General features: G+C 34.6%; 1 protein-coding gene across 1 annotated transcript in view; it reads left to right on the top strand.

Moving 5' to 3' along the window:
• The window catches only part of LOC105051175 (uncharacterized), a 23,024-nt gene extending 9,953 nt beyond the window's left edge, over positions 1 to 13,071 (top strand). Inside the window, exons 8-12 of the mRNA XM_073243168.1 lie at positions 1,015 to 1,231; positions 5,561 to 5,616; positions 8,605 to 8,718; positions 10,225 to 10,411; positions 12,565 to 13,071. Of these exons, the coding sequence (XP_073099269.1) occupies positions 1,015 to 1,231; positions 5,561 to 5,616; positions 8,605 to 8,718; positions 10,225 to 10,411; positions 12,565 to 12,687 (697 nt within the window). The 3' untranslated portion in view covers positions 12,688 to 13,071. The remainder of the gene's footprint in view (positions 1 to 1,014; positions 1,232 to 5,560; positions 5,617 to 8,604; positions 8,719 to 10,224; positions 10,412 to 12,564) is intronic.
• Positions 13,072 to 13,105: the final 34 nt, after the last annotated feature.

Genomic DNA, 13,105 nt, shown 5'->3' on the forward strand with positions numbered 1-13,105 from the left:
AAATTTAACCATTATCTCGGGTCCACTATGTGGAATGATGTCAATTGGACTATGAACTGATTGGGTTTGCTCTCAAATTTGCGAGGATGTAACCATGACTATTTGCCTCTCTCTCTCTCTCTCTCTCTCTCTCTCTCTCTCTCACACACACACACACACACACACACACACACACACAACACAAATTGATGTCAGTGTGAATGCATATGTATCTACATGCTTCCGTTTTTATTAAAATAGATTTTTCTTTACAATTAGATTATTTTTTTACTGCTGCCTGCTGTACAGACTTATATCATAAGCTAGATATATGAAGCTTCCATCTATAATTGTGCTTGACCCCGATTCTTATGTTGTTTCTCTTACGTATGCTGATTTAATTCATTTGGTCAAGTTTCCTTGGGGGTGTTGTTTGGAGGATGGATTTTGGAAGCTGTATCTCCCTTGTATTGTGCGAACAGGACCATTTTGGTGGAATAAATGCAGGGAATGAGTGGAGGGAATAAAATACATTTAATGCACATTGAACTTTGCAATAGTTTGGATTTATCGCAAAAACCAAATTGCCCTCTTTTGACTCGTTTGATTGTTTATGAAGTGAACAAGGGCAGAATGGTATTTGAAGGTAATAGGGGCAGGCCTTTCCTGCAGTGTGAGTCTGTTCCATCATTTTAGTGGAATAGATTTATATTGTGTGGACCCGCTAATACTCCTACATGGTATAAGTCTCCATTCAGTGACCCTTTTGGTGTTTGGCAAGGATATCCCCCCCCCACCAACACCCCCACCAAAAAAAAAAAAAAAAAAAAAAAATTCTTTTGGGGGTAACCATGTTTTAGATTTCTTCCTTGTCTCAAATGTATTGTAATCACAATTGTCTTAATGTTAACTTGCAAAAGTTAGTACTTTAATGCTTTTTGTCTTAAAATTCCTATTGGTTATCTATGCACATTGAAACAATACATGTGCCTTTTCTTTCCCTTTTCTGACACATGTTTTGTGTGTCTATTTCAGGGTTGAAGCAATTGGACAAATTGAATACATGTTTTCTGGAGTAAAGGTTATTGAGCTCGAAGGCACTTGTCTTAGGTTGTCCCTAAAGACACCTATTCCAACCCCAGATAGCTTACTTCTTAGACATAAATTGGATTGTGCTAGGGAGCCAACTGTCTTGGACCATGAGTTGCTAATAGAAGTTGTTGACAAGACTTTGGAACTAAAGAGCGTGGAGGTACTCTAATTATGCTTGTGCATTTTGCTTCTCCATCCTATTCTGACTTGGCACCTAGGTAATAAATTATGCTTTGGCTTTATCATAAAAAACAAAAAACAACATAAAAAATAAAGTGTGCTCTTCTTCTTTTGAATAAAGTTTAGGCTCGTCATTATATGAATGGATGGAAATGATAGGAAAACACACAGAACCATATAAAGTACTGATGGGTAGATGTTTTTCCAACATGTTATACATAGAATATGACAAGTTTTCATTGTAGAACTAATCTTTTCTTGCAAAAGAACCATGCTTTTTGAGAGAAACAAAAGAAATATAAGATTTTAACCAAAAAATTGAGGGCATTTCAACGAACAAGTAAACAGTTTAAATGGGACGTGATCTATTAGGTAAACCAAGTGACTATTTGGTCTCTATTGATTTGTCTATGTTTATTTACTCTTACATAGATTAAGGGGATTGGCGAAATAACAAGTTATTTATGTTTACCGTATCTAGCAGGTAAGGGATGTAAGTAGCATCATTAGCATGTAATTTTTCCCTAAAAGGCAAGTAAAGCTTATTTAGATAAGAGAGACATTTCTGTTGTAACTTAGATCATTTTCAAGTTATTTAGCTATGTATTATTGCAGGTTTTGCATGGTAGATCAAGGAAGGTTCTTCCATTATGCTGTCATGTTTTCTCCTTTTCAATTAGTATGTAAAATCATATCTTTCTCAACTACATCATATTCAAACATGCTAAAAACAAAATATCTGACCGACCAAAATTGTTCTTTCAAGTTCAAAAATAGATGATTTCAGTTTTGACAAAATATATGTGTAATATAGTGCTTGCAACCTGTCGACCCAGACAAACCTGTTTTAGTTGGCAGGTCACATGTCAATGGATCAATCGCAGGTTGGCCATGCGTCACTCTGTTATTATGTAACATCATAAATATTAATCTAAGTAAATGTCAAGAAATATCAAAAAAATCTTAAAAAATTCTAGACAAGTGGGAAAAAGCATGATAAATTTGCAATAATAATTCAATATTTCTACTTTTGAAAAATTGTGAGAAAATTTTATATAATATAAGAAAGTACGCAAAGCTTATTGATATTTTTTAACTATTACAAATAGTAAGGCGTTGAAAATATCCAAAGAGTGAATGAATATGTTTTTTCTGATTTTCTACCAAAGGGAAAAATTGATTTTTCAAACTGAAAGTATAGATTATTGAGATATCACAACTTTTTAAATTGTTTCATAAATGACATAGATATTTCTTTAAGTATGATAAATCTTGATCATAATACGCCACCAAATGTGTCTTGATGGTTGGAAGTTTAGTTATTGTGTAAAGGGTCATGGGTTCAAATCACTGTTTCTCCAGATTGTGGTTGAATTGATTTATTTTGAAATCTTAGGTTCCTGAGAGACTTGACGTGCCGAGGTTCTTAGGTAATGTCTCAGGCAGGTCGACTCAATCGAGCTTGCTGGATTGCAGAACACTGGTCTAACATTATCTGTTTGCTACTAGGAAGCATGTTCATAGTTACAAGATATGGATACATGCATGATATAAATTTGCTGGCACAACAAATCTTAGAAAAGTAGGATGCAGCTAGGGTAAGGCAATACTAGATGCAGTTATTTTATGTCCTTGCAACTGTAAATGTTGAAGCTTTGATATAAGGCAAAGCCAACAAAATGCTAGGTATTGGTGTTTTGTAGCAGCCAATGTTTTCAAAAGTGGTTTATGCAGCAGCATATGTGCTTTTTTTTTTTTTTCTTGGAGAAACTATGCACATGTTATGTGGTTGCACCCTAATGGTCACGTTGCATTCGAGATGGCCAAATGGCCAGCAACCAAGTACCTAGATAGCTCATGTGGCTCCCTATGGAGCTTAGGCACATACCGATTGTGATAATGTTGGATGATAAGTTGCTTCTTGGTGAAGAAAATTAGCTTTTGAGTTGCTTCTTTAAAATAGTTGCTAAATACTACTCTTGCTTACTAGTTAGATACTTTAAACTTAGTTATAGCTCTTGTATCTTTGTTACTTCTTTCTTGATTACTCTTATTGGTAATTTGTAAATTTGTTCATTGCAGTATTCTACGTTGAGCATAGTTGGTAGAGATTTTTTTCATTTTAGGTTAACATGTCACACCATACTAAATAAGATCTCAAAAAAGTCTGAAAGTGTATACTTTTTTATTTTTAGATTTTTTTCTATTTTTAACTTGATTTATCTATTGTTATGAGTTATTTATTTTGAGTTATTTCTAAAATATTAATTGCTTATTCACTGGCATATGCACTTCCATACTGCATATGTACCGTGTGATACTCTGACTATTGCTGCGTTGCTTTGTCGGTAGCTCGAAAGTGTGGATACTTTCAATTTTATGTTAAATCCATTTCAAACATGTTTAGACAACGATACACTTATAGGATTTGTGTCGGATCCTTATTTCAAGCATCTTATTTGTCAAGTTAGAGAAAAGCTTCTGATGTTGCCTTTGTATAGTTGAGAAACTTGAGATACTTTGTTCATACCTCTAAGGATGAGGAGGAGGTTTTTTTTTTTTTTCATTTATTGATGAATGCCAACCTTTTAATGTTGAATGGTTAAAATTTGGGTTTGTGATGTGGAGTATGGATTGTGGTCTTTATCTTTTTTTTTTTTCCTTTGGAGAAGGACGGGTGAAAGCCTACTAAATATTGGAGAAAAGGCTAAGGATTTAATGGATTTTGAGACAACCCATGGTTGAGGTCAAGGTTTGCCATGCCGGAATTGGACTCCATGTTGGTTGGCCAGCGGTACGGTTTTGTACGTCCCTATGCTATTCCATACTGGGTCCGAATTGAGATGGCTAAGTAAAAGGGGGAGAGGGAGGATTGGAGAGAGATAGAGAGAGAGGAATGGAAGGGGCAAGTGGGTAGGGAGGTTGGCGGTGGCCATCGGAGGGCTGCGGAAGCCCCTAGATGGTGAGATCTTCCTCCCCGCCCTCCGTCGGGTTGAAATAGGGGTGACTGCCTCATTTCGATCGTGATTCCTTTTTTTTTTTATTGCAACCCATAGTGAAGTCTACAACCCTATTTTATCATATATAATCTTGGCCTTAACCAAGAAGCAATATTGGCTTTATGGGTCGAGGCATGACATATTCACAACTATGAGAGCACTCTACAACTAGCTTTGGTGTTTGAAGTCTGAATAAGAAATCACTCGTTTGTAATTTGTGTCGAATGTTTGGCTAAAGCTACTTTTGACAAAAAAGTGCTTGTCACATAACCTAGAACTTATTTTGAGAGGCCATTCATTGATTTCTGTTGGTAAGCATTTGGAGTCAAATGCTCTCATAAGCATTTGAACCTCTCTCTCTCTCTCTCTCTCTATGTATATATATATGCATATCTATTTGAGGGATACAACAAACAGAAATTGGCTATCTATATTCTCATAGCAAATCTTGGTTCACTTATAAAATCTTCTTCTTTTTTTAGTAGTAAGTCTGGCAAGTTTAGTTAATGTTATTGAAAGAATATCACCATAGCCAACCAGTTTTGTCCACATTATGTAATCTGTCAACCTCATTGTTTCAACCTATTTTTTCACTCGTTTATCTTAATAACTTCAAATCTGCTTCTTGTATGCACATAAAGATTGTTTTTCCATCACTTTGCTGGTGTTATAAATAACAATTAATGTGCAGAAATGAAATACAGTAATTACATGAGTTTCAAATTTTGCCAATGATGTTAGGTTTTTTCTACTATAATTTCTATATTTCTTGGTTATATTTGTTATATGAGTTTTCAACTGACCTTTGATATGAATAGAACTTTATTATGACTCACTGACTATATTTGCACTATCTCTACCCTGTATCCAAGTGTTCCAGGGGTTGTATAGTCCTGGTTATCCATGCCCATACACTTGTTAATATCAATAATTTTTCATCTGGATGAAACTAACAGCTTGTTATTGGTAGGATGAAAGATAGTTCAATGCTGATTGTTGGAGGTTTCTAGTGCTCTCCCTAATGTACTGAGTGTCAGTTTCATCTGTTTCAAACTATAATCAATGTATTTGGCTCTGAATGTAAAAGGTCCTGCTATGTATTCATGGTCTCGCTTTCTCTTGCACAAAATCCACTTCGAATCTTGTATCTCCTCTATACTGTCTCTGGACATATTGTCTTCTTTTAAGAATTATAACCCCCTTACTCAACTTTTTGTCTATATATGTTTGTTATTAGTAATCTATTCACATGAAGTTCTACTGATAAGTTTTGACTCGATATTAATTCAATCTACTTCTGGTTTGTTCAGATTTTTCCGAACGATGTATTTATAAATGGAATAATTGATGCCGTAAAATCCTTAAGGTATGATGCTGTTGTAATTCTATTTCCTTGTTAAATGCTGGATGTATTTTGAAACATGTGAAACTTATATGGACCAAATATTGCCTGTACTCTGCTTACTTTCCAGACTACAGAAATTTTAAACAGAAGTGTTATGATTCTTCATTACTTGTATCAGTGTTATGAAAACATCAGGTAATGCTAGAATGAGCAACGGAGGCAAAATATTGAGAAAGGTTCTGAAGCTTCTTGCTGATGTAACACATGATTTAATGATGTTTATGTAACAACATGATGATAAAAAGACTAGGTTTACCTGATGGTAGTCCAAGACCGTGTCTATCATAACCATAACCATAACCATAACCATCATGCCTTATCCTAAGTTTCCAACTACTTTGGTTTGGCTTTATAGATCCTCGTGTGTTGAGAATTCCTACCTAGGGCCTCCTCTGGCACAATCCACAGTCCAAGGTTGTATCTAAAGAGGCTTGTTAATTTGCAAATGTGATGGAAGAAAATGAGAATTCTCTAATGAAAGACCAAATAATATGGGACTATTAAGGTTTTAACACTTTGGATTCTTGATAAGAAATTCATTATTGTAGGGTTGTATTGGGATTAGGGGTGGCAAAGATCAGGGCAGGGTTGGGTTTGGGTCAGATCGAGTTATGTTTGGGTTGAAAAAAATGTAAACCCATAACCAGCCCATTTATTTTAAATAAACCCATAACCACCGACCAACCCATTTTACTTGTCAATAGTACAACTGAAAATTAATGCAAAACATACAATCAACAAAATCAATTATAACTTCAAAATTATCATCATAATAAAAAAATAGGAATTATGATATGTGACGGTCAAATTAAACTAATTAAAGATAAAATTATCTACAATACAAGCCCACGTGCCAAAACCCTTGTGGCTCAACTTGTTTGTCGCTCTCTATAACCCTTTTCTTATTAGTGTATCGGGCCACTTGGAAATATTATAGAACAACCAACCATGTTGCATCTAGAGTCGGCTGGTTTCTAATTGGTTCACCCTTGGTGGCTCATTGGATCCCAAGGGCTGGACTTGAATTCACTCGATTTATAATCGGGTTGAGTCTGGGTTGGACCTGAAACCAACCCAACTTTTGAAAACCCTACCGTATCCATCTATATTGGGTGGGTTTGGGCAGGTTGCCGGGTACAGATTAGATTATGGCAGCCCAATTTGGAGCATGTGTGGGAGCAGCTTGTGCATGGGGTTGCAGGGAAATATCTCTCAAAAAAAGTTTATGATATGGAAGTGCTTAGAAAGTGGAAGTCTAAATGAGATCCTAGATAGATTCTGAAGCTGGTGCAGGTGTGGCATCCTAAGTAGAAGTTTTTGAATACAAGATAATAAGGACACAATATCTCGGTTACTAGAAGAGGATTGTGGTTGCGGAAGTGGATTTGGTTGGTGGGTGTGAGGAAGCCAGTGTCTTAAAAGATTTTGGATAAGGAAATGCTTAGGAAGCAGCTGTTGTGATGAGTTTCTGAAGCACGTATATGTCCTCAGAACAAGAGGAAGTTTACCTTCAAATGAAAGATCCCTGCTTGCAGTTTTGCCTATGTATAGCCAGAGACGGGAATTAGGAGGTTGGCCATCAGCTAAGGTAGAAATCTTTGAAGCAAGGAATTCATGATGGAAGAACAGAGACCTAGTTGCAGCTGGTCATCCTATTGGGTGATTGTCTTGCATGCCAAGTATATAGGAAAGGATGCACGCTTTGGGAGGAGGGGAAGGGGGATTTGCTGCAAGATGACCAGTTTTGATACTGTCCTCCCTTCACATTGAACGATGAAGGTTGTGCTGCTGTCTTTTTCTTTTTTCTTTTTTCTGTCTTATTTCCTACTCTAGCCTTGTAGAGGGAAGTTTGAGTCAATAGGTGTCCTGCTTGGACAAATAAGGAGTCTGATTGTTGTTGATGAGAGTCTTCTGTTCACAGCTTATTTTGTAACCATAAAGATTTGTAATAAAAAGTCTAGGACAATCTCTTGAAAATCTGGTTTGATAAGATGCCAATAAGGGATATATGTACAGTGTTTTTCATTTTAGCAATTCTTATGATAATTGTTTGCTTGGGCAATGAATTTGGTACTTCTCAGTTTACTTGAATTTGCTGGAAAGAAGTTTTGTAGTATGAAGATTGCTGAATATGAAATTAAAATCAGGGAATCTGATGTATAACCACCTTACCCCAAACTTTGTAATTAAATCGGAAATATTTTGTATGATTTTCCCTCAATGCTATTTCTTTTTCCACTGCAACCCTGTTGTTGGGAGGGAGGGTTTGGGGGGAGTGGGGTGTGCAAGGGTGACTTGTTTGGCTTACAAAATCTATATAATTATGAACTGACAGTATACATAACAATTCTTGATATGCTCTGTGATGTGTGAAATATACCACATTTGGTTCATTGATATAATGATATGAATCACAACGTAATGAGCTTTATGTGGCTGACCTATTTGAAACTAATCCTGTTGGTTGTGACAAATACGGTAAATTTACCAATTGAACTTTCACTTATGTGGGCTTTGTGCTAATTCTGTTATGTCTCCATTCATGTTTATTCTCATTTTTTACTCTGAAATTGTTTGGATCCTAGTCTGTCATCCAACTGATATTAGTTCCATTTATAGGTCAAACCTAAATTTAGATTTGGATATTGTTTGCCAAAACTACAAATAAAAGATTAAGTTTAAAAGATATATTTAACTTGAAAGTTTCTGTTGTCTACCTTGTTGCCACTCCTTTTTCTATTACTTGATTAACAATTACTATGTGAGATTCACTTTCCTATGTATAATTCCAACATCTTTGTTCATAAGTACATCACATGAATTTTGTGCTAAAATTGCATTCTACTTTTAGGGTTCGCTTCTTCCCAATTAAGTACTAGCTTTTGTCATTTGAACCATTCACTTTTTTTTTATTTATTTCAGTGATAAGATGTTCCGATGATCTTGCAGGGATTTTGTCTTTCCATCTGGGTCCTCCTTGGGATGGTTCCTAAGGCAAGTTCAACATCGCATTGTTTTGTGCACTCTAAGACGCTTGCTGGTGAAAGATGCAAAAAAGTCAAGGCAAGTCTGCATGCACCCCACCCCCCTCCCCAATACTGCCCTGTAACACTGCAACCCCCCCTCCCTCCTTCATGGCCCTACTTTTTATCTTTTTGTTTTATGAGTATGTCTTGAAACTGTCATTTTGACAAGCAAGCTATTTAGTTGTGAATTAACTACTAATCTTATACAGTTATACCTACATAACTTGATTGGGAACTCATGTGGAAGTTAGGGAAAAATATTTTAGGGCATGGAAGCCCTTTGAATTCCTTTATATAGAATAATGTTAAATAGGATGATTTAGGAAAGTTCTATCATTTTGTAGTTACATTGAAACAAGATGCATAACAGAAGGACAAAAGAAAGAAAAGAGAGAGTGATAGAAATGCTCAATTTGATACGAGTTCAATTTTCAGAACATATACCAAGTTGGGAATAAGAATTGGGAGTGGATATGGATTCCTAGATGCTTCTGGTACTGGTATCTTGTAAATTTCTTATACATAACATAAAATCCATTGGTGCTATAGTTCATCAGTGGAGCATAGAGATGACTGCTAATATTATGGGTTCCATTGGCAGGTATGCAGCAAAAAGGAGGGTGTGACTTTCAATGACTTTGTGATATGCTTCAAGTTTCCCTTAATTATCAACTATTTCTTCAGTTAACTTTTGAGGAACTTAAACTAAGGCAGCTCTCATACATTCACAAAGATATGTTTAATGAGCAGAAGCATTAGTTAAAAATAGTTGAAAAGTTAAGGGATCAGCATATGTAAATTTTATAGTCATAATTATATAGGGCTGTTTGTTGGCATCCTATTTCTGGAAGGTGTTGAACTGAATGCATAGTCTCAGTTGTGGTTATTAAATCAAATGTTTAATTATTTACAGTTGTCAAGAAACTGTGGGTCACCTTACCGGACCATACCACCCCTTACTGGGTGTATCTTACCATACAAGTAGCAAAATGATACTTGGTACATGGTGCGTACCAAGTCAGTACCATGAATCGATCCATACCAGCACTGTAGCAACATGCTACCAATATGAGAACCAAAACTGGTACAATGAACCATGGAAGAAACTGCAACATATGTCCAAAACATTCAGCTACAAAGAGATGATAAAAGGTTTGGAAACACTGTACATACAAGCTTTTGATGGTCGTCCATGGCTAGACAGGAATCAATAGGAATTTGGACCAGAAACAACATATAGCTATTTTGTAATCTATGCAATATTATAATCTACTATTGCTGTCCTCACAGTAACATAGGCATGCCACACAGTGGATATAATGATGACTATGTGGAACTAAAGAAAGAAATGCCAGTATCTCTTGATCACATGTATGACTATATCAACTGTATTGCTGATTTAGCACATCTTGCATATTTGAAAGAAAGGCTTGCTTATATAGACACCTTATGATGCTGCATCAGAATTTGTCACTGAAATGCTACATGGGCTTAATTTTTCTTTTTCCATTGTTTGTTACAACTGACAATATTTCTTTTTCAGACACTCCTTTGAGTACTCGGACAGAGATGAGACATTCACAGCTCATCTGGTGGGGGGAGTCGATGCTTTCATTAAGATATGTCAAGACTGGCCAATATCAAATTCTGCTTTAAAATTGCTCTCCATAAAGACTTCCAATTCCCATTCCAAAAAAAGCATTTCTCTAAGCTTGATTTGCAAGGTTAAGGTAAGTTCTATCAGTTATTTCATATGCCTGTCGTCCATGCTAATGGGATTATGCAGAACTCATTCCGCAGTTTGGAATTTGAAGACTGGCAATTGAATTCCTTTTAGAGGAAGTTATGACAATTGCTGTATCTATAAGGTGGACTTAATCTGTTTTGGTTGAGCCAACAAAGAGAGCCCATGCTATTTGCTTTTTGAAGATCATATTTGTATTTTAAAAAATAGAACTATTATAATTATGTCCTCCTCACATCGTCCAGAGTGCACTAAAATCTGTAATTTTTTTTAGATTTTTTATATGTATATCCTCCCAAACATTCAAATTTGCATAAATACCTTTTTAAAATTAATATCTGCACGTATATCCTTATAAAATATCTTTTTTTACATATGTACCCATATCATCTAACACCGTTAAAAATTAACGGTTTAAAATTAAAATGACTAAAATATCCTTATGAATAAATATGCAAAAAAAAATTTATAAGGATATATATGCAAATAGCAATTTTATAAGGATATTTATGTAAATTTAAATATTTGAAAGGGTATACATGTAAAAACCCTTAACATGAATACACCTCTCTTGGTTTGTTAATTCTTTCCTTATTCTAATAGAGAAAAATTAACATATACAACTAAAATAATAAATTTATTTAATTTATTGATTTACATAGATAAAATGATCTTTTCATCAAATGATAGATCAAAATTATTTTATCTAAAAAATAAACAGATCATAACCATCCATGTTTTCTCTAATGTATAATAATATACTTTTAAGAAAAGTATCTAAATCTGATATTAGATAAATAGTTTGTACACTTGTATAGAATGGACATAGTTGTGGATTTGGACATGATGTAATAATAAAAATTTATAATTTTATTCCATTTTATTTTAAAAATTTTTATCAAAAATATCTTTGTGAAGTGTATAAGGTATATCATGTTGTTATAAGATGGACATAATCATCCCATCTTACATAAAAATAAAATAAAATATAGTATTCTAATATATAAAATATTATATAATATCGTCATCGTGTTGTTATATTATGTAATATGTGATTACATTGTAGAGTAAGAGGACGTGAATCCATTTAGATGAAATAGATAAAAATTAAATTAGAATTTTTTGCGTATATATCCTTCGAAACATTCAAATTTGCGTGAATATCCTCATGAAATTACTATTTGTGTATATATCTTTATAAATTTTCTTTTTGCACATCAATCCATAAGGATATTTTAGTCATTTAAATTTTAAATCATTAATTTTTTAACAGCGTTAAATGATATGAGTACATATACAAAAAATAAGTAAAAAAGGATATATATGCAAAACAAGAATTTTAGGAGGGTATACATACAAATATCAATTTTGAAAGGATATTCATGCAAATTTGAATGTTTAGGAAGATATACATGCAAATTTTTTTTTCCGCCTTGTTATGTGCCTTTATATAAAACAAATCTGACTGTTTCCAACGGAGCTGTCATATTTCACAGGATGCCATGGCGTGGAGATTCTATAAGCTTCGTTCATTTTTGTTCCTTCTTTTCCCTTTATTTTTTCCTTTTTGCCACCAAACAAACATGTATAAAATGTCGCCTTCTTTTAGGATTTAACTTTTTGGTACTTTATAGCAGACGTGCCTAAAGGGCTGGCATACACCTTATCCTTCATAATCCTAACATTTCTGTTCACTATTTTGCTCGTTTATACTCAAGATGTTTCAATTGTTTTCAATATTTCCTTTACCGTCAACCTTATGATCCTCTTTTTTCATTGGAGATAATGATGTTGCACATTTCTGTCCTCTGTCCTTGCTCTTCATGTGAACCTATCTGATCATTTGAAGCATCTTTATCTATTTGCACTGTTTCATATTAAAATCAAAAAATCTGCTAGTGTCAAACATCCTGTCTTTTCACTGTTATCTACCAATTATGCCTGGAGATTCAACTTCTTACAGGAGTTGTGGGTGGATGTGTTGAACTTGGATTGCTTTTTATGTTCACGTGTTTGTGTATTTGACGGAGGCACTTCGCATTGTTTTGCTTTTTAACACCTACTTTGATATAACTGAGTAACACACTTAAATTTAGTATCGAATATGACCTAATGTTCTTTTCCAATTTTTGTAATTAGGAGCTGGCGAACTCTCTGGACATGCAGACACGCCATCACCTTGTACAGTTTGTAGATGCAATTGAAGAAATACTTGTCCGAGAGATGCAATCTGAACTCCATTCAGATAATACTTCTGCCTGAATGTCGATCGAGGTTACATCCTCATGATCGCTTGCAGTTTATCTATAGGTGGCAAACTATTAGCTGTAAATAATTAAGATATTTGGGGCCTTTTATCGTGGGAGTGAACCAAAGTTTCTGAAAAAAGAATTATGACACTTGGCTGGCTCCTGTTGACAATGTCTCGTTGCAATTTTTCATGTTGTTTGAAATTTCTTTTGTAGTGGATAAGTCAATGGTGCAAAGTCATATGTACATTTGTTCTTTGGTCGGGCTTCCTAGATAAGGTGGTGGTGAAGCTGGGAATCCTAGAGCACCATTGGCCAATGCATCAATGTTGGTGTCATTTGGTTCAACTTATATGGTTGCCAAAGTTCATACCAGTAACCTGGGCTTGATTCTTGCCTATACCATCTTAAATTTTATTTTCTCGAAAAAA

Source organism: Elaeis guineensis, chromosome 9, assembly GCF_000442705.2.
Source record: "Elaeis guineensis isolate ETL-2024a chromosome 9, EG11, whole genome shotgun sequence".
NCBI lineage: Eukaryota > Viridiplantae > Streptophyta > Magnoliopsida > Arecales > Arecaceae > Elaeis > Elaeis guineensis.